Genomic DNA, 27,111 nt, shown 5'->3' on the forward strand with positions numbered 1-27,111 from the left:
CCAAGAATGGAGGAGCCTGACCAGTGAGCCTTTGAAGAAGAAGTGAAATTTTGTTCTGGACCCAAAAATGAATAGAGGACCAGCGTGAGGACGACAATGGGAGAAATATGAGACCTACAAAATAAAACTGAACTCTAAAAACAGTTAAAAAATAAAGTAAAAAATAACCCAAATATGGGTCAAAAATGGACCGATCCTCTACTAGGGTCAATTTGACCCAACTTTTTGGGTTGTTTTGTACAAAATGACCCAATTTTTTGACCCGAGTAAAGGATCTGACCAATATTTATGAGTTGTTTTACACTAAAAGATCAGTTTCTTGACACAAAGTTGGGTCAAATTGACCCATAAAGTGGATCTTTCCATTTTTTATCCGTAATTGGGTTACTTTTGACCCAACTGTTTCTAAAGTGTAATGAGGGAATCGTGAGCTAGTTAGAGACAATCTTATGAAGTTTTCTTGAGAGAGGTGAAGAGAGTTTTGCAATAGTCAAGATGGGAGAAGACAAAAGCTTTTTTTTTGCTGACATGAACCTGCACACACATACACACACACAAATTGAATGTATAACATGTTTCACCCAAAAATATTTTTTTTTCAGTAGGGACTCACCTGTAGGGCATTCCCGTCTTATGGGTGACCGTTTCCTCTTTGCCCAGTCCAAACATTTTCAGGTACCAATTACTCTCCATGTCTCTGAGCACCGCCGCTCTGTTTTGATGAAGCGCCCCCTGTCTTCCGGAGCAGGCGTTGCACCTGACCTCGGTGGAGTTACCTTGGCCGTGACCTTTCGTCCCACCGGCGGAGCTCACAGAGTGTTCCCGATGTACTGGGGGAGGCTGGTGTGCCCCGACCCCCCCTCCGCTGCTCCGGGCGGCTAACATGACTCCAGGTGGTGCCTAATTGGACCACTCAAAGACAGATTTTGATTGGATTTGCCACTTCACCAACCTTGCCTACTCTTTCACCATCCTCCGACGTCCCCAGACTGAAAAGTTCCTGGGATTTGTTTCGCACGTTCGCCTTCTTATTCTCCGCTTTGTATGTTACTGCCGAGTGCACCACGGCCTCTTATAGCCTCATCCACCCTGAAACAGGATCTGGGTTTCCTTGTCTCGTCACTACTCTGCGCTGGCCTAAAAGGAGGGAGACAAACATGCCAGGGTGTCGACAATACACACATCCATAAACACACTCTTGCACTAGGATAAGTGTAAACGCAGACAGTCAAGTGTTTTAACAGCCACAAGTTTTACAGTAATTGAAGTTCGTGAAAGGACACACAATATGAGCAAAGTGGAGCGACAAATGATGACTGCACTTGTGTATGGATGTTGACACTTACTACGTGTGCACTGGCAAGTTTGATTGTTTTTCCAATGGCAACTCTATATTTACACACCTTCCAGTGGTCTTTGAGGTCTCGGGCTTTAAACACCATTCCTCCTGTCATAAGACTCTGGGCTGGTGTGAGGAACTCCAATTTTTTTCCTTTATCAAGGTCTAGTAACTTGGAACGCTTGTCCAATGATTTCTATGTGGAAAAATACTATGAAATAGCACTAACCTGTATTTAACTTGTAAGAAGAGGAGTCAACCTGTGAGCGATGTTCCACCCCAGCCTTGCAATGATCTTCTTAGGCTGATCTTCTTAGGCTAGGCCCTTACCAGCATCTTGGAAGAAGAAAATGCTACATCCTAGCTAGCATTTTGGAAGAAAAAATGCTAGGTCTTAGCTAGCATTTTGGAAGAAGAAAATGCTAGGCCCTTACTAGCATCTTGGAAAAAGAAAATGCTACATCCTAGCTAGCATTTTGGTAGAAGAAAATACTAGGTGCTTGCTAGCATTTTAAAAGAAGAAAATGCTACATCCTAGCTAGCATTTTGAAGAAGAAAGGCTAGGTCTTAGCTAGCATTTTGGAAGAAGAAAATGCAAGGACCTTGCTAGCCTCTTGGAAGAAGAAAATGCAAAAACATGCACGTAGGTTCATTGAAGACTTGAAACCGTGAAGGTGTGAATGTGGGTGAATGTTTGTTTGTCCACTCGACATGTGTCCACTAGCATGACTTGGGCGTTGTCTCGCCGATGTACTAAAAATGGTGGTTAGATTTAAGAGGAGTTCCTATACAGAATGGGCAATGTCCAGTTGAAGGGAACCAACATGTTACTGAAAGCAGTGTCATCTTTTGGAAAACCTGGAAATGCCTAATCCTTCCTAACTTCATGAACGACATCAGCGAATCCCTTATCCAAATTGGTTTGATTTGATATTCCTGTCATAGTTGTTCAAGATAAAGAAGAACAAAATGATACCAGAAATGTAAGTCCGAAAAGACAAAGTTCACCCCAAAGAATTTGAATCAAAACAAGCTAAAACTTTCAAAAGCGTCGCTATAGCTCACACTATGAGCAGCAGTTAGACTAGCGGGTTACATACAAAATATTGTTACAAAGAAAATTTTGCATTCCCTTCCTCTTAGTTAAAACAATTCGACACACACATGTGTTGGTGCCAAAATTCAGCAGCTGCGCATGCAGCTCCATTGTTGCAAGAAGTTGTAGCCTAGAGTGTTACTCCTCTTTTACACACATCCTCTTACAAGGAGCTGTTCTTTTAAAAGCCAATTGCCATTATATAATAGTGAAGAAAACCTTCAAGGATACATTTGCTATTTTCGTATGCCAACTTGAAGCCTGATTTAGTGGGGACGAGTTTTTTATTTATTCATTTTTTTAAACATGTTTCCTCTACTACAGTGTACTCCCGAATACTCGCAAGCTCCACACCCACTAATTAACTTATCCGCGTATTTTTGAAAAAAAAATATATTTTTTCTAATAATTATACTATACTTTTTTTTTTTAACAATTTTTGATTTTGGGGGGAGCAAATCTCTGTTTTCCTAAAAAAAAAATACATTTTAGTTTGATAAGCATTTTTTGTAGATTTATTGGTTTCATAAAAAAATATGTACGAGCACCCATTGTGCCACTTATTATATGTTATTTCCCAACCACACACACACTTGCACACACTAACTAATCCACGGCTCAAAAGATTCTTTACACTGCTGAGCCATGGAGAAGACAGTATAAATGAAGCGTTACAACACGCCACTGCACTGCGTTCTATGTGACCACGCTCACAATGATCCCTTGATTGTGTTTAGTGTGCTTGAGCACTGCGAACAGGTGAGGATAATTTCTTGTAAACCTCATCTCTATCTGTAACTTGAATAAACGAGCGGAGGAACAAATTTAGATGAATCCAAGCAAGGTGTGAAAGTTCACCGCACAACATCACAATGAAACATGCAAATCAGTTGTTTTGACCTTCACAGTCAATAGTGTTGAACCCTACTGGACATGCATGCAATATTTTGAGAGACATTGTCCACTCTTTGGTAATATGAATATGTATAGTTGCGCTCAAGTTTACATTATTACATACCCTAGGGGTATGTTAACATATGAGCACAACTGTATCACCAGTCAGCACTATTGGCAAGCATACTGTGCGAACTCCACACAGAAAGGTCTCAGTCGAGATTCGAGCTGAGAACCATTGACTCTGATGGCAGGTGTTCTGGCCACGTGCCCCATGCTGTCCACTTTCAGAAATCAGAAATGCTAGGTCCTAGCTAGCATTATAGAAGAAGAAAATGCTAGGCCCTTACTAGCATCTTAGAAGAAGAAAATGCTACATCCTAGCTAGTATTTTGGTAGAAGAAAATACTAGGTGCTTGCTAGCATTTCGGAAGAAGAAAATGCTACATCCTAGTGTTGAAGAAAGAATCTTTTCTTGGCGTGTACATTTTCTTTCGGGTAGTGAGAATGTTGGTTATCCGAAAGCAGGCTGGAGATCGATGAACAGTCACTTCGAAGCTTTTATTTCTACAGAATATTCCGGGCACAAATGAGATCCAGACAATTGCTGCAGCCTCTCATTAGTGCGAAGTTACAGCGGACTCACAACATTCTTATACTATCTTGAAGGGCGGTACCACAAAACCCCCAAGCCCCCAGGAAACAGCCCACCCGGAGTTCACCAGACGTGAGATAAGACTTTTACAGACATCATTCAATACACATTGACTTCAACCACAGACAAATGGTCTATTGTTGTGGAAATAGGAGGCATCCCATACAAGCCGGCACGAGCAGAAATTGTGACATCACTCACAAAGACACATCCACAGATAAAAGTTCTACTGAGGAAATAAATAAATTAAAACAGTTATGACTAAATGTGGGCAGAAGACCCTCTTCACTAGCTAGCATTTTGGAAGAAGAAATGCTAGGTCTTAGCTAGCATTTTGGAAGAAGAAAATGCTAGGCTCTTGCTAGCATCTTGGAAGAAGAAAATGCTAGGTCCTAGCGAGTATTTTCTTCTTGAGAAAGCTAGAGCAGCTGATGTCTAATATTAAGGAGGACTCTGGCTTCATCCCACAATCAAAAACATCAATGTTAGATGTTGAAAACTATAGTTAAATGAAGACTAAATTGAATATGAATTGAATGGTTGACTATCTTTATTATACAATATGTGACCTCTGATTGACATGCTGACCAGTCCAGGGTATACTTTCCTTCCTCTCACCCGATGTTAGCTGCAATAAGTTGCAGCTCATATGCAAGCCTAATGATGTCAACCGGTATTCGAAAAAAAATATATTTTTGCCATGAAAATTTCAATTGTAGGGGGGGCGTTCCCACTGGCAGAAACGGGCCTCTGACAGTGAAGGGGGAAAAAACACACCTTTAAAATAAAAAAAAAAAACATCTGGCGGGAATGGGTTTTCATAGGGTAGGCGCTGCAATTGTATTATACAGTAATGTGGCACACCCATGGTGGTGTATATGCGCACCTTTTAACGTGATTTAGCAGCTGCCCCAGCTTGTCAGCGAGCAGTAAATTCTAAACACATTCCTTCAGCGCTCTGTCACCAGCCGAATTTAATATCGTGCTCACTAAACTTTGATTGGACACATTCACAGCTTCGCAGGTTCCTGGAAAGGTAGGTGCTCATGAAGACGTGAAAATGCACTAATGTAGTGTAGAAGTGACACATAGTGAAAAACAATGGGTAAGAATAACATGAACACGTGAGCATTATGTAATATTTTTAAGAGTATAATCCTCGTAGGCCATGTGTACATTTAAAAATGTATCATTGATAACCCTAGTGTAATAATTGGTTAAAAACTTAAATGCATTTTCAAATAATTATATGGACAAAAGTCTTAGACCTCATTTGCTTCCATTGGCCAAGTGCATTATTGGTGTTCATTTCATTTGATTAATTAATGACTGTGACATTACAGTATATTATGTAACATACAATCTAATCTCACCCTGTCTAGCTACATGCTACTAGCTGTCACCTAATCATCAATAGCGGTTGATGCGATTGTAGAGTTAACCTCAGTGGCGGAGGTAGCGAGTGACGCCGAGGTCCCAGTTGAGGTTCCATCACGTGTCTTGTCATGGGGTCTCATCATCTCCTCAGTGTTGTGCTCGGGTTTGAGCAGTAGAATATAGCACTTTGGCAAGAAGATGCATGTGAGCAGGCCAAAGCTGGACGCCAAGATGGCAAAAATCTGGACGGCCACCATGAATTTGCCTCGTGTGCTGAGGTAGGCTGGGACGAAGGAGATCCACACGATGAAGAAAACCAGCATGCCGAAGGTCACACACTTGGCTTCGCTGGAACACAGCATCGGACAAATGCATGCAACTGTTATGACCGTTATGCTGGTTTACCTGAGCGTTTCCTGCTCTCTCACCTGAAGTGGTCTTCCAGTTTTCGAGCCAGAAAAGCAAAGATGAAGGCCAGCAGAGCCAGTAGGATATCGTAGGCAAAGATACAACAGATGAAGACCACAGAACCTTCGTTGCACTCCAAAATGATCTTTATATTCTGAGCTGAAGTGTTCTTCATGGGATAGGGCGGCAGGATGATGAGCCACACGGTACAAGCTAAAGCCTGAATGGAAAGTTGGTCAAAATTGCAGAATTAAATATTTTGCAATCGAACCCAGGCTAGGCCAATGTTGGAAGCCAAGATGGCAAAAATCCTGATGAGTATGATCAAAATAATTCACATTCTGAGAAAAACTGGGATGAAGCTTTTGTTCTTGACCTGAATCAAGGTTGCCACGGCAGCTATCGCCCTCTGGTGGGCAAATGTGAGGCTATCAGGCTTGACACGAGCGGCGATGTCAGCCAGGTTTGTTGTGTTGGTTGCGATGACATCAGGGCCGCCGCTGTTGGCTGCTGCTTCAGCTGCAGCTTTGGCAGCTTTGGCAGCAGCCTTGGCTTTGGCACGGGCCGCTTTCATAGCCTGCGCTCTCAGCATCAGCAACGCTGCCTTGCCTGGGTAGAACGATAGAGGTATTAGAGTACAGATAATCTATCAAACAGAGAACAGTGCTGGTGTTGGCTCTAAGACTTCACACACGCACATTTTCTCCTGCCTTACCCATAAGGGAGGAAAGGCACAGTGCAAAGCCCAGAGCCAGAGCTACTTGGCTGGTCATGCAGCTCCAATGCTGAGGCTCTCCCAGAAAGACAATGGAGCAGAGGAAGGTCACCATCAGCGAGAAGAGCAGCGAGAAGCTCAGCAGAGCATCGTTGGCCTTCACCAAAGGAGTTCCCACATGTACAACAAACACCACCTACAAATCGGCAGCACTTTTACTGACGCTCCGCAGTCATGGGAGGCTTTCTTGCGTATTCTCACCGCTACAGCAATGGTGACGAGGGCTCCAAAGGCAGAGATGACGATGAGAGTGATCCCAAGCGGTTCTCCAAAGGCCAGGAACTCGATGATCTTTGGCACGCAGGCGTCGTGAGCGTCATTGGACCAGTGATCACCGCTGCACAGAACACACTCACGGGCGTCTATCAATGACAACAGCAAGGAGATACTGCAAAGGTTTTGAAAAAAATATGCATTTATCTAACAAAAAAACTATGGGCAAATGAAGCTTCATGAAGCACTTTACTCCTCTCGATGGCACTTTAGGTTTAATGATGCAGTGGGAATGTAACCATGTTCCATTGCACTAGCCTTTATCTTTAAACCAACTCCACCATCTAGAGGAGTAAAAAAAATATATCACAAGTGCTTCATGAAGCTTCATTTTCCCATCATTACAAAAAACACCACTGAGTTCAAATCACCACACATAGGACCATATTTTCATGCGCCGTTGTGGGAGTGAGTGGGTCCATTGTAACGTAAGATTGATTAATATTTCTGTTATACGATCCCCATGATGGGGGATATGAAAACTATAGGCCTACATACCCCTCTTCAAGTGATATTAACCCCTTCTAGACCCGCATTTTTTCGGATGGGCAAATTGTTTTTTTAGTTATTTTTTATTTTATTTTTTACCAATTTTGACTCTTTTCCTACATAAGAAAACATTAGGATTTTTTTTTTTTTTTTGGGGGGGGGGGTTATTTCATATTTTTATGTGTTATAGTGGACGCCAGGATAGTATGGCTGTTACGTGTTGTAAACTTATCAAATTTATATGTAACATTTTTAACATAAACATCATGCAAATCAACTTGTGATTGTGATTCGTTAGCTAGGAGTCAATCATGATCCAGAAGTGTTGACATCATCCAAATTATGCGTTTTTATTGGTTTAAACACGCAAATATGTCATGTCCACTGCAATCATCTATGGGTCTGAAGTGGTTAAAAAAAAGTTACTTTTACTTCCACTCTCATTTTTTTATTGAGTTGGAAAGATTATAGATTACATCAGTGGTGGAAAAAAATTTAAATTATTTATCTTGGTGTCATTTATTTTTATTTTTTTCACAAGAACCTGGCATTTGAACAGATGCGCGCAGATTTTGTTTTAATATATCCACTGTATTTTGTATTTTTAGAAGAAAGAAGTGGTATACGAACTCGACATGTTGCTAATCTCGCCATCCGCACACGGGATGCAGTCAAAGCAGCAGACCGGTTCTCCCTGGCGGATTCCTTTCCTGGTCCCAGGCTTGCAGTTCTCACTGCACACTGACCGAGGAGGCTGAAGAGCACAGATGCACTTCCGTGAAATTTCCTAGCCTGCCACTTTGAAATCATTTAAACGTGGCGAATTTGAACAATGTGCTACTGACCTCCAATACTTCATTGTTCCAGACAATGGAATCATTCCTGATGGTCATCCTCTCCTCTGGATCGGCGGAACCATTGTAATGCCCCACCGTTAGGTAAAATATTTCCCCGTTACTGTCAACTCCCCAGTTGATGATGTCGTAAAAGCCATCCACATCCCCATCGGTGAAGTAGACCTCCTCGTCCGTGTGCGGCACGTTGAAGCGCACGTTCTTCAGGTAGTACATCAGCTACAAGCAAGTGTCAGATCCCAATCAATGGGTATGCCATCAGGTATGCTGTGCAATAAAAGTTAATACCTGGTAACAAAATAAGGTCACTAATTTTCAAATAACATTGATCCTATAACAAAAAAAAAACTGTCAGGGCTTCAGGGACACGACTTGATCGATTTGACAACACACGTACCTGCCATGGTTCAAACTTGGCGATGTCAGCGCAGCCGATCCCAATAAACGGTCCCTTTCCCGGCTCGCAGTGCTCCAGATTGTGCAAAGCATGGGCAACGGCGTACACTGCTTTGTACACGCTGTGGCAAGACATTGCAGTCAATCATGATGACAACAAAGAAAAACAACGGCTGAAATCGACATTTTTCCAGATTCAACCATCAGGTGTTTAGTGCTAGTAGCGGAGTGTGAAGTGACCTGTAGGTGATTCGCAGCTGAGAGATGTCAGAGTAAGTGTTGTTGAGCTGAGCCAAGGACTCACTGCCGGTACACAAACCACTAGGAACAACCCCTGCTGCTTTGGACATTGTCCCATTGAACGCCTGCGCCCTCTCGTTGGCCTTTCTTAGAGCTTTACCATAGTCCAACGTGCAGTTGAACAGCTGTAAGACACACATAATAACAATAATAATAATAATCAGAATGCGTTCTTTTTTTTTCACAATGTGTACTTACTTAAGATTGTTGCTTTTACGTATTCATCAGGAATCTTGGATGGGGAATATGAATCTATTGTGTCATTTTTGTTAATACTGCCTGGGTTTACACTCCACGTTAGTGTCCTTTTTAAGTCCTCAAGATATCAATCAATTAAAAAAAAAAAATCAACCATGGTTGATTTTACCTCTCTCTATCTACACCTTTTTGTAAATTGCGTCATAATCCATGGAAGATGAAAAAGTAACTATTTTGTCAAAGTAAGGCGTAGAAAGTAGACATAATCTTGCAGGGTTGTTGACAAAAATCATATTTGGTGTCAAATTTTAAAAAGTCTCTTGATTTGATTTGATTTTTTTCTTGTTAAAGTAGCACTAAGGAACTTTTCAACCTTAATAAAATATTTTCATAACTCTTTTGATGAAACATCGCCTTAAAACCAGTTAAATGATACCTTTGCCTTGGCCTTACGGGGTCTGTATCATTTTTACTGGCACTAAGCAACTTTGAGGAGGATGGTAGGAACACTGCCACATAAAAAACTACAAATGTGCTGACTGCTTTTCCCATTCGTTACAAAGACTGAAGTCTGGAGAAAAAAAGTCAATTTGACTGTGTGTGAGATCAAAAAAACAACACAGTGCACTTGTCCTCATGGCAAATGTGGTCTTCCTTCAGACCAAACATTACCGCTTTTGTCCATATGGTCCCGCCATAATTAACTAAAAGTTCCTTAGTGTTGCTTTAAAGGGGAAATCAACCCCCCCAAAAAATTATAGACAAAAATATGTTTTATGCAGCCCCACTAGTCTAAATATGGTATTCTGGTTAATATGAGCTAAGCAGCAAAATCCAGCAGTTTTTATCAATATCAGAAGGCGGCCATTTTGCCACTTACTGTCTCGTGACGATGACATCACAGTTGCTCAGGTCTCAGGTAACAACCAATCTCAACTCAGCTTCAGAAAACAGCTGAGTGGTTATTGCCAGAGCCCTGAGAAACTGTGATGTCATTGACAGCAAGTGGCAAAATGGCCACCCCTTGTGATGGATACAAATGGCTGGATTTTGCTGTATAACTCATATTCCACAAATGTAATATTTAGACTGGTGAGGTCACATACGATACAACATATTATTGTCAAGAAATGTTTACGACTTTGTTTCACCACTTCAACTCATTCACTCCCAGCCATTTTCACTGAAGCAACCACCTTCGCTCCTGGCTGTTTTACTGGATTTTGACTGATTTTGTAAGTCCCACAGAATATTATGTTCTATTGCTACAAAAACATGGAAACTACGAAAAGAAACATTAGAGTCTCTTCTTTCACCAGGAAAAAAGTAGCAATTAGAATGTTCTTCATTATTCACATTCCTGTTGAAAACACTGGGGAAAAAAGAGCTTGTTGCAACATGGCTGATCTCTTATAATCTGCTGCCACCTGCTGGCCGTTTTTAGGTAATAACTACAATTGCTTTAAGACACCTCTTCATGTCAGAAGCTGTACCAAAGCCTTCTTTCTGTATGCTTTATCATGAAAAACAAAACAAAAAAAACGTATGAAATGACATTATTGGGAGTAAAGGACAAAGTATTACACATTTACACGTTTTTGGGTTTGAATAAATTTAAATAATACTGCCTGAACAGGGACTTGAACCCTGGACCCTCAGATTAAAAGAATGTGTATCTCTCTTGTCATCACTACAAACTATAATGATACAATTGATGGACCAATGAGATGTTGCGTTTGTTGAAAACTGCTACACTGTGTGTGCTCCAAATGTGGGAAGTAAAAGTAACCCAGAAAAGTTAATACTCCAAGTACAGATAGCTAAAAAAGTAAGTGCAGTGACAAAATTCATTGTTTCACACCTTTGTCTCAGATTGACCCTTAACCCAGTAACTCTACCACACTAACCGACTCCCAAAATTCCTCAGTGAGAGCGTCGGCATAAGGGTCCAGATCAAGTAAATGTCGCTGAAGACCAGGAATGTCGGCCCTCTTCACCCCAAAGCCGATGGTGCCGCCCAGCACAGAGCTCACCTGGGCACACGTAGTCAATCTCGTGTCAATACTGAGTGACAGGTGCTTTGGCAAATATACTGTAAACCCTTACTCCGGGTTGGTTGATGAGAGCTGAAGTGACCCAGGCCTCACTGGCGATCCAAGTGCGGTTGCTCACATTTTGCCGGATCAGCTCAAGCACCAGAGGACTGAGGTCTACGTCTGATGAAAAGACGATTACGATCTTGGCCGTGGACTCAAGAACAGTTTGGACTATCCGCTGGATGTCTTCAGGGGAATTCACCTGAGATTTCAAGAAACACAACGTGAGATGAATGGCATAAACCAAATGTGAACAAAACCACAGATGCGTACCTTAGGCAGAGTTTCGGAGAAGGAGATACAGACGCCGGCCTCTTCTACCTGCTCCTTGAAGTCTTTGATGCCGTACTTGCCGTAATCGTCGTCTGCGGCGATGGTTCCGACCCAGGTCCAGCCGAAGTGCAGCACCAGCTGGGCCATGGCGGCCGACTGGTGTTTGTCATTGGGAATGGTCCTCAGGAAAGTTGGGAACTGGAACTTGCTGTTCAGGGCTGAGCAGGTCGAGGAGTAGCTGACCTGAAGAATGGTTGAATTAACATGAAGTTGTGAAGTCCACCAACGTTTTAGGGAATCTACACCTTTGTAGTCACATGTAAGCATTTAGTTGGAACTGGATTTTTAGTCCGTCCGTCCGTCTTCAATTCCGCTTATCCGGGGTCGGGTCGCGGGGGCAGCAGCTTTAGCATGGAAGCCCAGACTTCCCTCTCCCCAGCCACTTCAGCCAGCTCATCCGACGGGACCCCAAGGCGTTCCCAGGACAGCCGAGAGACATAGTCTCTCCAGCGTGTCCTGGGTCGTCCCCGGGGCCTCCCGCCGGTAGGACATGCCTGTAACACCTCCCCAGGGAGGCGTCCAGGTGGCATCCGAACCAGATGTCCGAGCCACCTCAACTGGTTCCTCTCAACGTGGGGGATTAGCGGCCCGACGCTGAGTCCCTCCCGGATGACCGAGCTTCTCACCCTATCTCTAAGGATTTTTTGTTTGTTTTTCAAAATCCAAACAAATCAAATCATCTAATAATAGATTGTGTTCACATTTGGTATTCCATTGTCTTGTCATATCTTTACATACTACCTGTGGAAAATGGTAGAGTCCCAGGATCCTGGCAGTGGCGATGGACAGGTCAGAGCCCCCCGCGCCCACGAGAGCAGCCAGTGGAGCCCCCGTGCCACAGCGGTAATTCGGCACTGCCTCGTCTTGGCCGGTCAAATATGTGAGTGTGCCCTCCACGGCCTTGGAGATGGTGAAGCAGGAGTCATAGATGACGTAGCCCAGGTCGGTGTTGGGAAGCAGCTCATCCATGTTGTTGATTTCATTGATGGCAAACAGCATGGTCCGGGTCCAGCGGAAGGTACGGAAATTCATTCTAGTGTGTGATGGGAAGATGGAGTCCGTGTTATATTTCAGTCGAGTTGACTTCTAAAGCTACTACACTTACTACACTAGTTTTTGTACACCACCTTTTAAAACTATTTTATGGAGCCCCTAAAGTGACATAGGGATTTATTTATTTTTAACCCTGGAGAACCCACGGGGTCAAATTTGGCCCCTATAAATTCTGCTACTCAAATAACAAAGACCTTCTTTTTTTTTTTTACAAATTTAACTTCAAAAGTCCAGAGTGCCACTTCTGACCCCTGCATGGGGCCATCTAGTGGATGAATATTGCACTTACATGAGCCAGAGTGGTGGTGACAAGATGGCTGGCAACATGCTGTTTTGTTGCGCTGGAAATCAATCCAAACAAAACCATCTTCTCAGCAAACCATCAGATGGTAAAATTGTGTGGTTTTTTTTGTTAACCTATTTCATATCATGTTACAGAATGCCTAGGAGTATGTTTTATATATATATTTTGATAAATTAGCAACTCTGAGCTAGTTTAAAAAAAAGGTTAAAATTGAAAAAAACATATATTTGGGTGTTCAGTGAACTTATAGCAGTCATTTAATGTATAATTCATAATTTTCCAAAGAAGAAAAGGGTTATTGGGTTCTCCAGGGTTAAAATATATTTCTCATTAGGACGGAAAGACTTTCAGGCTCGAATGAGAAACTTTCAAATAAGGATGAGAAAAAAGAGGGATGAGACAGTAGTTGATTGCATGCTAGCATGGGAGACCCTAAAAACGACATTTCAGTTTGCATTTCTGAGTGAAAATGACTAGTTAGACGAGCTAGCTAGTTTGGTTATATTATGACCTGGGACTTTTTTTTTTTTCATAAGGACATTGAAGGTTCACTTGCAAGTCACCATTATTTTGTGTCAGAGACATTTAAAACGTCTGAAGTCTTGTAGTCTGCTAAAGAAGCTAGCGCTCGCAAGTAAAATATGTTTCTCATTCTAACAAGACAGTACCTCATTCAAACCAGAAAACCCTTAGGATACAGTATCAGTGCAGTTCTTCCTCCAGAACTAAACACAAATGTTTACACAATAAATTTAAAACCTTGAAACTGATAATCTGATGCTGATTAGCTAGTTGAGATTTTATGTTCTTGTAGCATTGCTATTCTAAAACGTACCACTTGAGGCATTATATTTTTTTTTTCTGGAGAGCTCAGTATTGTTCATTCGGTAATTTTACCGATTTGACATGTCATCATCATTGCGCTCTTTTTTTAAAATTATTATTATTTTTTATTTTTTTTTGTGTGTGTATTCATTAGTTCACCTAAAACCTCTTAAAAAATCCCATACCGTTCACCTAAACCGAACACTTCTAGCCAGAGTCGTGAGGCCGTCAGGAGACCCGAAGAAGGACCAAAGAAAAGAAAGGAAAGTGAGGCATTTCACATATTTTCTGACTACAGCTGAACTGCCCACTGAGCGCAGCATAATCATCATGTTAGCTATTCGGGCTAATTGGTCCCTGAGGTGCCACCCTGTTACTTCTCAGGAATAACTGAAGCGCTTGAAACAATTTGAATATTTCAGTTACAGCAATGATAACAATAAAATTATTTGACCTGGGTAACCCCATGGCGTTATTTGACCATTTTTTGGCTTTTTGTTGGTTCTGACCAAGCCATTTCAAAATAAAATAACGCCCAGGGGGTAAAAAAAAAAAATACAAAAATCATCCAACCCAACGCACAGTTTATTAAAACAAACTGAACTGTCATCAAAATAAATAAAACTCAACTCACCCCTCACACCCGGAGGACACAGGCAGTCGTGAAGTGTTGCCAGCGCTAGAAGCAACGCTCCTGTGGACAGGAAACATCCCGCCAATGATGACCTTCTTCTTCTCCACATCCTTGTAGCCATTCAGGTTGAACTTGGCCTTCAGCTTGCACGTGGCCTCTGGGGAAGCAGAGGCGTAAAAGTGCAAAAAGACGATTAATCCGAGTAAAAAGTGGCAGGGTTCCATGCTATGGCGCTGCAGACGAGAGTCAGAAGAGCTTTGCTGTGTGAAAGATGGAGAAGGAGGCAGTGAAGGGCATCAGGTGTTTCTTGGGTCCTCAAGGGAGAGGGGATGGGTGGTAGCTGCAGATTTGATTCAACTGGTAGCTAGTAGGTAAAATGATATAAAGTAGTTCAAGAAATGAATCAAAATAGTTTTTCTTGTAGATTTTTCTCTCATACTTTTGTTTCATGCATTATGAAACTGGTAGCCAACTAGCAGCGAGAGACACATCACTCAGTCTACACTCAAGTGAGCCACACACAAGGCGCCATGTCAGAAGTTAATTGGCCGTATGTGGTAACATGAAGTCTCTACACAACATGAGAGTCGAGATACTGTTCCAATATCAACCAGTGTCCCCTGAGTTTGATGCCGTGTTGTCGTGGCTGACACTACTTGTCTGCGCTTGTCGCTCAGTCAGCAGGGGAAAAGACACACCTGTTACCCCACGCACACACAAACACTTTTGGCCTATGGGTAACACAGACCTGGATTTATTGGCATTAATGGAAAAGGTCAAATATATACGTACAGTATTTAGTTGTCTTAATTCATGGCAAATGATTACTTTGAGCTAGCTCCCACATTCCAAAATCATGTTAGAGTCATTAAAGATTAAATCGGGTTCTTGAACATTTTTTTTTTAATTTTTTTTACACAAAGTATAATCGAAAATAAAACGTATTCATGACCAACATAATTGATTTTTTTTTACTGATTTTATTCCTATTTTTTTTTGTTATCATTTAATACAGTATTATAAGATATTGCATCATTGTGCAGTTTGAACATTAACACTTTAAACATGGCAACGTTAAAAAAAAAAACTTACTTATAATTAAATTAAACGGAATGCACACATTTTGAGTGAATCTGCTTGCTGAACATATCTTCTGGATGGAAATATGTTTATTTCAGACAGTTAACGCACTGCAGGGACAGAAGAAGGGGCTGAGATGAGAGATTTTCAACATGGAGTTCTTTATTAAAGCTCAGTTTTTGTATAAATTTAGTCATTGTTGAAACTGCATGCAGTGGCTTGGTTTGAGGCACATTACTAAGGAAAGAATGAAAAAGATGACGTCAAAAAAAGAATCCTCAGACATACAATTGCATAACTTAATGTGTATATTGCAATTTAATTAAACTACAATTTTATGTTTAAGATATCAAGCCACTTTTTCCCAATGGAGGCATATGACAAAAATATATACATTAAAAGGCAGATGAGACAAAGAAACAGTTGAAATATTGTCAAACCATTCGCTTTAGGCTAACAAAATTAAACAGAGGCACAAACCACTTGACCATGCGTTTCTGATCCAACTCAGTTCAACCTGAGCCACGTGTAACATTTAGATGGCAAGATTTAAGTACTGTTGTCAATTCAGAATAGGATAAAAAAACATTGTAAGTTTAAAATGGAGCATGAAACACAACACAGTGAAGTTCTATTGATAAAGCTTGACGGCTTTGTTAAAAAAAAAAAAAAGGAACAAATGTGCAAAGACGCACTCCTGTTCAACACAAGAGCAGCAACAAAAGACAACCACAATTTACAAATGATTATGTACTAGTTCTGTAATTATTGTTTAAAAAGCATACATATTGCAGCATAATGAGAAGGTGTTATACTATATTCTGGAAATAACAGGATCCAGAACTGGTCACATTGGAGAGGGGGGGGGGGGGCAGGCACATACAATGTAACCCACGAGTTTGGCCTTCTGCACAGCTTCACACTAACCATGATAGTCAGGATGACAGTTGTCCGTCATGACCACCAGGAGGCGCCAAGACAACAGCATCTACTTTTGGCAAAACAGAGTGCTTAAAAAACGTTAATTGGTCACACATTGGGTTGTGTATTCAGTTCCACTTCAGACAGGAAACTGTACTTACAGCACAGTATACGGGTAGAAGGTGAAAATTAGTGGATTAACATATTCTGACCCATTACAGTTAGGCAACTTTGAGTAATGAACAAATGCTCTCTCTGCTCTTACAAGTTCACATTCTAAAATGTTCACAGCATCTTGTTGCTCCATTGTGATGGTTGAATCACAACAGACGGTAACCGTTAAGATTTTTAAACTCATTTTTCAATGTGGACAATTATAATAGATTATCTATGAACGATCCCTATCACCAAAATTATTAAGACAAGGGGATAAGCGGCACAGATCACAGCCTGGTCTGTCATCCATGGGAATGTTGACGAAAAAAAAAGGGGGGGTAAACGGAGGAGATGAAAGGTTGGGCACGAGTTCGCCAGCCTGATAACTTGTTTGTTGTGCACTGTGTGGTGTGTGTATATGTGCATGTGTGTGTTTGTCTGTCTATCACTGCCATGTCATCTTTTTTTTTTTTTTTTTTTAATTTATTCCCACTCTGTGGTGCCAGGTGGCTTGGAGGTCAAGTCGTACATGACTCTGGAGATGCCTGGGATCTTTCTGATCTCGTTGACCATCTTTAGCACCACCTGGGGGGGAGGGAGATGTTATGAGACCAGATACTGTATGCATTTTAATTAGCCCGCAGCAATAACATTAACATAAAAATGTTTTTTTTTTTTTTTTATTAATGCTGAATAGTGTCCAACTATAAATTCAAGCAATAGTTGTCATTCCCATTGAGCAGAGAATACAGTATATGCCTGTGAGGATTGCTGTTTGCTTTACAAAGAATAAACCTTCAAATAGTTGCTAATTAACCGCAACATCTATGCTAATTTCCACCCCGTTTGGAACCCTGAACCTTGGCGTACCTCCTCGGGGATTTGGTTCCCCGGCGTGGCAGGGATGCCAGTCATGAAGTCGCTGGTGATAAACGTGCGGACCACGACAGATCGTCGGCAGGACGGCTGCTTTTGCAGTGGGTCACGGTCAAAGTGCAAGGGGGTCAGGATGATCGGCATCTGGCTGATCTTTCCGGAGTATCCTGAAAGAACAAGAAGTGCCGGTTTTAAAGTCAGTAACACAGACATGTTCAGGCCATTCTCAGTATGATCAAAATGGTCTAAGCAACTACAAACAAGCAGAAGGGTTACATCAGGGGAATTTAATCACAGTTTTTCCACAGTTCGGAACACAAGTTTCGCATTCCTTCAAATTGTACACACAAACATGAAAACCTCACACACAAAATGCTAGACCTGACACTCCCTTTTCAAGGAGACTCTTTGCCATCAAATATCTTACCTGTTCACAAAATGGAACCTTGTGTTCTCATTTGCTACACGCAGCCACATTCTTGAATGACACACACATACCAGTCAATTGATTGACAGCATTTGCTGCACACTACCAAGCATTCACAGCACACTAAAGTGCAAAATTGAAAACCCAATTATAAAAATGCAAAACACAATGTGAATGGCAACGCCTCATGAGAATTACCGATTTTTCCTCTTGGAAAATGGGTGTGTTGGCCCACTTCAAGCATAAAATATATATATTTTTAAAGTTTGCAACAAATCATTGTTTTATTTACAGGGTTTCAGTGCACAGGCATTTCTAAAGAAAATGTATGTAAAAAAAAAAAATATATATATATATATCAAAGGGTTCACGTTTGCCTCAAACACCCCCCCCCCCCCTCCCTCTTCACAGGAGGAATTAGATCACATAAAATCTCCTGTTTCTATCAGGCCAGAGGGCCTCATCCACACCACATATTTTGGTTTCTCTGGCAAGGCACCTCTGGAAAAAAATCGCCTCGAGTGCCTCATAGTTCTCCTGATTGAAAAAAGCTCACCACACCTGGGCGTTTAGAGATTTGCATAATTGTGTGTTGTGGGTTGATGCTTTGAGATTTCATTTGGGGTATGTGTGCAACAACTGACCATTGTGTGTACAGATTTGACAACAAGGTGATGTGTAATTGACATTATAGTGTAAAAAGAAGGAAAGTCAGAGTCTAATGCATATAAGGGAGAGTTTAGATGTGGCAAATTGGGCTGAGCAATTGGTACTTGAAGTGAGGGTTTTGCCAACTGTGCCATATTATCGAGTGTTGTGTGATACGAACTGTGAAAAACTGTAAATACCAAAGAACATGTTTGGAGGCTGGGGAAGTCACAATATATGCACATTGAAAAGGGCTTTGAGCACCATAAAGTGTAGGAAGTACTACAAGTTCATTCCAGGAGAAGCCCCTCCTACCAATTTAGTAGTTTCCAATAAAAATGTTGCAGCCTCCAATTTTATTTTTGAAATGGCATACATAGCACTTGTAACATTTATGTATGGCACAGGATAAAAATAAAATTTCCTTAGCATATACACAATTAAATACTGTATGAAATCATAGCTGGTCAGCTATTATGTAAGATGACGACCCAAAATAACAAGCCAAATGGCAGAGGAACATTTTTACTGGTTACTTGTTTGCCTGTGTAGCTGAGACATTCCCCTTGTAGACGCAAATATGCAATAAGTCAAGTTACGTGACTCCTCGAAGGCCAACTTCAGTGTCTCCCCACACATTCTTCAGATAGGTACTATACTGTATGTGCTACACTGCTTACAATAGTCTCTTGACTGTCTCATTTCAAGTATGTCATATTAGACAATTCCCAGATTCAAGGGGGCTATTTAAACCGGAGACACTCACCAGACTCTCTGAGGATAGAATGGGCGACAAAGTCAGCCTGTCTGAGGGTGCCTAGAACGCCCGTGGTCAGGAAAGTTGGAGTGATGTCTATAGGTGGCTCCTTCACATGGGACCCAAATACATAGACAACTCTGGAAAGGGGGAGGAGTAATAAAAACAAGTGGTGTGGGTATGAATGCTCCACTTCACGAAACAATATCAGACAAAACTATACAGTAGCTTTGTGTGTTACCTATTGATGCTATGGCACATGCGAGGGATGAGTCTTGCCAGGAACATGAGAGATTCCCAATGAGGTGTTTCTTTGCTTGTGACGCCACACACATAACTGTAGGAGCGGCAATCTCCCTGTATGAAAAAAAATACATACAAATCTCTAATTTAGTGAGTTAACAAGAACAAATCTAACTTAAGTAGAAAAAAAAACTCCACCTCTTGCCATGTGTAAAAGAAAATAGGACAGAAGAGCCAAAACTGGCAATGTTTGTCTACTGTCTCCACCACACTTTTGAGGTTTAGGCTAAAATTAAAACAAGAAGTAAAAGCAAAAACATGCCCATAAAAGTGGCAGACTATAGAATGGTTCTTTCAGTGATGCTAAAACTCACTTTTAACAACAGTACAATAACGTTTTTGAACAAGTTGTAATATTTTAGCCCAATTTCCACTCCTTCAGATACAGGGTGGGAGCAGTTGTTATGGGGTAAGTCCAAAAGTAACAAATGAGAAAGTGATCACCTGGACGCCAACAGTTTTAATGGGCAGCAGGAAGGCATTAAGTGAATGAAGGCTGGTGATCTGCATGAGCTTCTCTTCTTCCTCGTCTGATATGCACGACTTGACTCTCTGCAGCAAGGCGTGCGGCTGGAGACGAGAGACAGAGGATCCTTGAAACTTATCATTGGGCTCAAACCTTTACATGGGATATACCATGTTTGTATTTTAAAGAAGAAGTTGTTGCCATTTTGTTGTTATTCGGTCACAGTTGGAAAATTTATTTGGACCAAAACGCTGACCTTTTTGACGCTAGCGGAAAAGTCTGTGACAATTTTGAGGATATTGTTGGTTTCAGCAAAGTCTTTGCAGATGTACGGCTCCTCTGCACAAATGACTCTGATGGACAGGCCAGGACCTGCAGTGTGTGTGAAGGGAAGAGAATGAGAATGAACCAGGATAACTAACATGTCACTCAGTCATTTTATGAATTGTTTGTTCATGCAAATCTCCTGTATGATAAAGTTCAACTACTATGTCGGTCACTTAACCTAAATTGGTACCCAAGTCACTAACCTACCCAACACAGACATTATTGTAAATAGTTATACGGAAAACACTTGTAGACCATACTGTAAATCAGAATCAAATGAAAACATGCAAGTAAGGCACTAAAAGCGTTTCCTTCCTTGGTTCCTCAAAATGTATGTTAGGACTGTTGTAAAGCGGGGACGCCACCAGTCTTATTATACAGTAGGTGTGTTGTGTGCATGTACTTACCAGGAAAAGGGTGTCGCGAGACTATCTCCTCTGGCAGGCCCAATTCTCTCCCAAGCGCTCGAACCTCATCTTTATGGAAATCTTTCAACGGTTCGATTACTTTTCCCTGTGGGAATCAAACAAGTACAAACGGCATTGTAACAAAAACAAACATTCTTAGGTTTGCAGTTCTATTTTAAAAAAAAAAAGGCTGAGCAATACAAAGAGAATAAAGTATGTCACAGTCAACAGTGTGAACCTTCTTTAGCTGGCAAAATTAACCTCAGGGTCAAGGGGACACGGGTTATGACTTGGCAAAGTGTCCATTGTAATGACTGCTCTTGCATCACTTGTGTCGTCATACACACAGTACATGCACGCACACACAAGTTAAAAAGAATGATCAATACATTTTTTTTCTTTTTTTTTTTATCTCCGAAGTACCTCATCTCTGAGTTTGCGGATGAGCTCGGTGTCATTGTGGTGCGTTTTGATGACCTCTGCCTTCCCACTGGCAAGATGAGAAGCGCTTTCAATGAGATCGGGTCTCAGGGTACCCTGAGCTAAGAGAACCTCTTCCGGTTTGAGATTCATCTCTCCTATCACCTCGTTTGCCACCTGCAAATCAACGCAAGTGTCATAGAAGCATCAAACAAATTAATAAAAGCAAAAGCAAGAAGTCGAAAAACATCATCTAATTTAGATTGACAACGTCAAGATGAACGGGACTACACATGAAGAGGTTTACCTACCTTGACGAATGTATCCCCAATTATTTTCCTTTTCTCTTCGGGGTTGGTGGTCATATTCAAGGTCTTACTGATGCGTTTCCGAGGAGTCCTGTCCTCCTCCGAGATGGGAAGAGTTGTTGTCCCATTGTAGAAAGTGTGTGAGGCATTCACCACTGAACATTTTTAGCAGAGTGAAAAGGTGGAAAACGTATACAAACACCACACAGTGACATATGAAGCTTCATAACAAAACGATTCCATCATTCAGACCACACCCACCTTTGAGTTTGATGCCCAATTTGGTGAGGGCCTCCTCTACGCTCTGGCTCTCTCTCTTCCTCATGAAGCCATTGTCAATGTGAACGGCAATCACTTGCTCCTGGTTCAAAGCTTTGTTGAGGAGGGCCGTGCACACAGTTGAGTCGACGCCACCGCTCAACAGCACCTGAAGCAATCATCATAAACAAAGTCACTACTATGAACACGTTTTGCCAAATCAGAGCATCCATAACGGCGGTGTTTCTGAATCTTTGAGCCAAGGCTTATATTTTATGTAACAAAAATATAATGGATGGTTTAAATAAATAAAAAACTAAATTAGGCATAATAGTCAATTTGTAAATTTAATATATATCTGAAGTGATGACATACTTGTCTGAATAGTGAGGGTACCCTTTTAAATAAAACGCTATGAGCCACTTAGCTCCTGCACACTCCCATGAGATGAAGCCTAGTTTATAAAAGGCACTTAGTAAGTCGACAGGCACTTTTCAGACAGAACTGTTTCATTTGAGTGTTTAATTGCCTCAACTGATGCCATCACATTTCTGAACAGAAAATCCCAGTGCAAAAACCTATGACTTGTTAAAAACGTTATGCTCACCAGCACTTTGGACTTGCCGACTTTTTCTATGATGTCACTAATACAGGCCTGCTGGCGGTTCTGGACAGTAAAGTTACTCGTGCATCCTGCAATCTCAAAGAGGAAGTTGCGAAGCATGTCCATGCCGCGCTCTGTCAAGTCGACCTCGGGGTGAAATTGAGTTCCGTACAGCTTCTTCTGCTCATTAGCAATACCTGGTAACAGAAAAACACGCAGAGGCTGTAAGCAAAATCCGTTATCGAAGTCTGTCCTGATGTATTTCAGAAAGCACTACAACAGGGATGGCAAACTGCGGTCATTGAGGTCCGAAATCCTGCAGGGTTTTACAGGTTTCCCTACTCGAACTGCAACTGATTCCAATTAACAGGATCATTATCCGTCTTATGCTGATGAGCTGATCATGTATCATCTGTGTGGAAGAAGGGAAATATCCAAGACCTGCAGGACTCCGGCCCTAGAGGACCGGATTTCGCCATCCCTGAACTACAATGTAATAGTTGCATTTTTTTTGTCACATTGTCTATTTCATTTGAAACAAAAAAAACATTTGTGAAACTGATATCAACATTTCACATTCACCAGCAATGATGTTTCCTGATTGGGCCACCACTTTAAAGCCATCAGCCACTTTATCCACACTGTCTCCATGGGTGAGCAGAACCACCTCCTCCTTCTGAAGGCCTCTGATCAGATAAACACAAACAGGTACAGACTCTGTCTGTCAACTTCAATGGAAAGTGAAAAAGTGTCAAAAACAAATGATATTGACTATTAATTATGAATTGATAATGATTTTGATCATTTCCCAGGTATTGCTTTCGTCACCGAGCTGTTTTTGTTTGTTTTAACCTATATTGGTATAATTTGTTTTGGCATGTTACACTATAGGTTTGTAATGTCAAAGTGGTGCTTGCTTGCATGCCCCCCCACCCACCACAATATTCAGCACATGAAAAAAAAGAGTTTGGACACCCATGCACTACCCTATCACACACTGGTTTATAAAACATGATACAGAATAGAAATGTAGGAAAGATTACCTGAAAAGTGAGCAGGTGTTGTCCACTCCAATGCTGAACACTCCATCCTCCCTTACACATTTTTTATGAACTGTGCCACCAAAAACTTTATTCATCATCTAGAAATGAAACGCAGAAGACAATGTGAAAAGACTTCATTTTATTTTGATGTGACAACTGCATGCAGTATGGAGAAATATGCTCGAGAACAGAGATCTGATGGTTTAGACCTCCAAGCTGCCTGGGAAAAGAGAGCTGTAATGATGCTTTTATCTCCCTCAGTTAGTCTCAATGTGCCCTTGAAGCAAGATGATGAAATCCCAGCTGGGTCATGAGAGCAGAACAGCAGCCAGGAAATCATGGTAAAGTGGAAGCTACCCCGAGTGAATACATGGAACATCTCCTTCCTTGGATAAATAAATGCCTTAGGACAGTGATTCTCTGTGTGGCAAGGCATACAAACTAGTGGTATGCGGGTTCTCTCTAGTGGTACGCCGAAGAATCACTGCCTGAGTAAAGTTCAGTTGTATTTAACTTTAAGTTCAATACACAAATAAATATGAATACTTAAATAGTCTTTTTAATATTAGTAGTAGTATTCTTATTAAATTAGTGCAGCACTTAAGTTCAAAATCCTCAATGTTGGTCATGATGGTGATACCGGAAGACCTAAATATTTTTTGGGGATGATACTTAAAAGAATTCCAAACTATTGCCTTTTAGGATATGAGGATCACAAATCATATCATAGCCTAACTAAAAACTTGTGCCGCATGTACCTGCATTCCATAGCAAATCCCCAGGACAGGCTTTCCTATAGTGAATATAGCCGGGTCAAACCATGGTGCATCCTCTGCATAAACAGAAGCAGGGCCCCCTGAAATGATGATTGCCCTAAAAAGAAAAAATATATTAGTACACATGAGTGGCAGAGCAACAGTATTACAATAAAAACCCCAAAAGCAGACTGCCAAGAGATAGCACAAATCAAAATCCAGTTTTGAGTATTTTATTGTAATCCTGTAACTTTAAATAATCCTGTGTGGAAAATGAAGTAAAATACTTTGTACATTCACCTGTAACCTTGTTCTCTAATAGCAAAGGCCGGCGTCTCCAATGGGAGGATCTCTGAGCGCACACACAGCTCTCGCACACGTCTGTCAATAACCTTGCCATACTGGGCGCCAGCATCCAGGATGGCCACGGCTCCCTCATGTGATCCATTCTGCTCCGCGCTGCTGATCGGCAGCTGAGAATCACAGTCACAAAATCCCATATTTGGATATAAAATAAAAATCTTAATTATTAGTAACTCACTCATTGACTTAAATGGCATCCGTTTCTACCCTTACTTGAGCAATTTGACCCAGTTAAGCTTGACCTTATCAATGGCATGTGACGAACAAGCTCTTAATAAACGTGCTGAAATTATTCTGTTTATCAGGAGAAACACATGCAACTCATATGAGAGAATGGATGACACATTATGGAAGTTAGATAATTATGCGGGCAGCATGGTAGATGACTGGTTAGCACGTCTGCCTCCCAGTGCAGAGGACGTGAGATCGAGTCCGGGCTTCGGCCTTCCTGGGTGGAGTTTGCATGTTCTCCCCGGGTACTCCGGTTTCCTCCCAAATTCGAAAACATGCATGGCAGGTTAATTGAAGTGTCTAAATTGTCCCTTGGTGTGTTTGTGAGTGTGGATGGTTGTTCGTCTCTTTGTGCCCTGCGATTGGCTGGCAACCAGTTCAGAGTGTACGCCGCCTACTGCCCAATGTCAGCTGGGATAGGCTCCTGCACCTTCGCAGCCCTTGTGAGGAATAAGCGGTTACAGAAAATGGATGGATAAATTGAGATAATTATGCATTTAACAAGAATGAGAATACATTATTTTAATTTAGCCACAATAATCAAAAACAGTCAAGATTTAAAATCTCTCACAATGTCTACTAATGTTTTACTACCACCTTTTTTTATATCATTTTGAGCAAAAGATAAACATTCACCAAATTAATTTCCTCAAAAATTGCCCAGCATATATTATTATATATATTATAACATAGTTGTTCTTCCTTTGCATGCAGTTGAATTGATCTCAGAAGCACTTTCAACTCAGAGTTAAATACAAATAAGCATAATTCTGACAAAGTAGACAACTTATTGCTACGTGTATTAGCCCTAATATTTCAAAATATAATAATAATATACTCAAAATGGCGGCTGTTCGTGTATGGGGTTATTTAAAAATAATAATAATAATGCTCGCCTTAATGTTATGACATTGGCTGATATATTTCAGTAAGTGTTTCTCGGGGAGCGACCAGTTCTAATTTGGGTCTCCAACCGGAAATGTTTGGGAAACCGTTTTTGACAGATAACTACCGATTAGATACACGGGTCGATTAACCTTAAAATAAATATACAAGGATATAAATAACATATTGACACGCAATTCGATTATGAAACATGACATGAGATAGGCAACATAAACCCACGTGGTTTACTTTAAACTACGCTCGGTTCGCTCACATCAGGAGAATGTGCCCCTCAAAACACCATCATCAATAACGTTTAGGGATGGTACACTTGCACAGGGATACACAGATTAATAATAGTATTACAGCAATGAATAGGTATTTACCTCTATCATGCCCGCAAACGATATTAGCAAACTGTCAAGACCAAGCGTTATTATTGCTCCAAGTTTGTGCCAGCGAGTGGTCGAACGAAATACATTAGCTAGCCAAACGTCTACTGCCACCATCAAATTTAGAGAGGCTATGATTTTTCATTACCCGATGACAAAAGTACAATTTGATCCATTTAGCTGCTCGAGCTAACAAACTGTACCAGTGTCGCATCCTAGCGGACGGTCAAAATAAACAAAAAATGAGCATTTAACGTGTTAGCACACACTGGAAGAGCTGAGCTAAGTTAGCGCAGCTATGCTAAACCCACGCGGTGACTTGATTTGGCGAGGGTGCAGTGTTACAACAAACTAAGCAACGTTGACAAACATCCATGTGTGTGTTTAACCTCAGTTAAGAGACGACCCTCGGCGTTAGCGACCGACAGCGACATGTTCACGTAAAGCCGCAACAGGCACAGGGCTCCGTACACATTCCTCCCCCCGGTGGCTTATGTTAACAAGCACGCTTTCCCAACTTTCCACGCAAATCAACACAGGCCGTAATGAAAGGGGGTCAAATCACGACACGACAGCTAATTATGTCACCGCGGCGGCGGCGGCTGATCATGCTACCGGCTCCACCGACCTTGCTGTCTCCGTTGCACATAGCCATGGAGGACTGCCGTGTGGTGGAATGAGCGCTCCTCTTTCGACTTGCTGTCCTCGGTCGGTAGGAGAGAGAGAGAGCGAGAGCGAGAGAGAGATAGAGAGCTACTCGCTAGTTAGCGCCACACTCAGTCAGCACACTGACTGACTTGGACAAAACACACAACCACACTTTTACTATGAAGTGGACTGTCAGCCTCTCTCCTCCTCTTTCCTACTGAGGACTCATTCTTATTTAATTGCGGCCAAAATGTGCGTGCTTCTGTATGCGTGCGCGCGAGTTTGTATGGAAAGGGGTTAATCGACATCTTTAACATTCAGTTTAAGGCTTATCTACTGTTTGCTAGTATAATGTTAATTAGTAGACATTTCTAATAACATTACTAGTACTAGTATCACGCAGTTGTAGTGCACAGGCTATAGAGCAGAGGTGGGCATCGAGGGCCGGAGTGCTGCAGGTTTTGCATGTTGCCCTTCTCCAACACAACTTATATAGTAGAATTTTTTTTTTTTTACGTGTTTATTTTGTTTTTTAGA

General features: G+C 41.4%; 2 protein-coding genes across 3 annotated transcripts; both read right to left on the reverse strand.

Moving 5' to 3' along the window:
• Nucleotides 1-5,353: 5,353 nt before the first annotated feature.
• Nucleotides 5,354-14,408, reverse strand: vmn2r1 (vomeronasal 2, receptor 1). Its single transcript, XM_077565911.1, has 14 exons — nucleotides 14,300-14,408; nucleotides 12,225-12,516; nucleotides 11,424-11,666; nucleotides 11,161-11,352; nucleotides 10,962-11,087; nucleotides 8,797-8,981; nucleotides 8,558-8,678; nucleotides 8,152-8,379; nucleotides 7,937-8,060; nucleotides 6,746-6,906; nucleotides 6,485-6,680; nucleotides 6,146-6,378; nucleotides 5,790-5,989; nucleotides 5,354-5,709 (listed from the first exon to the last, which is right to left on the reverse strand). The coding sequence occupies exons 1-14, from the start codon at nucleotides 14,374-14,376 to the stop codon at nucleotides 5,388-5,390; spliced, it is 2,700 nt and encodes an 899-aa protein (XP_077422037.1). The 5' UTR covers nucleotides 14,377-14,408; the 3' UTR covers nucleotides 5,354-5,387.
• A 1,113-nt stretch (nucleotides 14,409-15,521) lies between these two features.
• On the reverse strand, nucleotides 15,522-26,721 carry gmps (guanine monophosphate synthase). 2 transcript variants are annotated; one of them, XM_077566512.1, is made up of 16 exons: nucleotides 26,555-26,721; nucleotides 24,356-24,528; nucleotides 24,059-24,173; nucleotides 23,301-23,398; nucleotides 22,840-22,943; nucleotides 22,261-22,454; nucleotides 21,657-21,822; nucleotides 21,399-21,550; nucleotides 21,091-21,264; nucleotides 20,668-20,773; nucleotides 20,190-20,305; nucleotides 19,912-20,037; nucleotides 19,406-19,521; nucleotides 19,174-19,304; nucleotides 17,327-17,499; nucleotides 15,522-17,041 (listed from the first exon to the last, which is right to left on the reverse strand). In XM_077566512.1, exons 1-16 carry the CDS (start codon nucleotides 26,579-26,581, stop codon nucleotides 16,940-16,942), a joined length of 2,073 nt encoding a protein of 690 aa, XP_077422638.1. In that variant the 5' UTR covers nucleotides 26,582-26,721; the 3' UTR covers nucleotides 15,522-16,939. The 2 variants fall into 2 exon arrangements, with proteins under 2 accessions (XP_077422638.1, XP_077422637.1); XM_077566511.1 differs by lacking the exon at nucleotides 26,555-26,721 and adding an exon at nucleotides 26,316-26,540.
• Between the last annotated feature and the right edge of the window lie 390 nt (nucleotides 26,722-27,111).

The sequence above is a fragment of the Vanacampus margaritifer genome, chromosome 5 (genome assembly GCF_051991255.1).
Source record: "Vanacampus margaritifer isolate UIUO_Vmar chromosome 5, RoL_Vmar_1.0, whole genome shotgun sequence".
NCBI classification, from domain to species: domain Eukaryota; kingdom Metazoa; phylum Chordata; class Actinopteri; order Syngnathiformes; family Syngnathidae; genus Vanacampus; species Vanacampus margaritifer.

Excerpts from the sequence above, each read along its gene's own strand:
- gmps (XM_077566511.1), bottom strand. The coding sequence starts at position 26,360 with ATGTCGCTGTCGGTCGCTAACGCCGAGGGTCGTCTCTTAACTGAG. Across the intron at positions 24,529-26,315 it reads AGGGTCGTCTCTTAACTGAG|CTGCCGATCAGCAGCGCGGA; the intron begins GTTAAACACACA and ends TGTGATTCTCAG. Across the intron at positions 24,174-24,355 it reads ATTAGAGAACAAGGTTACAG|GGCAATCATCATTTCAGGGG; the intron begins GTGAATGTACAA and ends TTTTCTTTTTAG.
- vmn2r1 (XM_077565911.1), bottom strand. The coding sequence starts at position 14,376 with ATGTTTCCTGTCCACAGGAGCGTTGCTTCTAGCGCTGGCAACACTTCA. Across the intron at positions 11,667-12,224 it reads GACTCTACCATTTTCCACAG|GTCAGCTACTCCTCGACCTG; the intron begins GTAGTATGTAAA and ends ACCATTCTTCAG. Across the intron at positions 6,907-7,936 it reads CGAGATTAGCAACATGTCGA|ACGCCCGTGAGTGTGTTCTG; the intron begins GTTCGTATACCA and ends TGTCATTGATAG.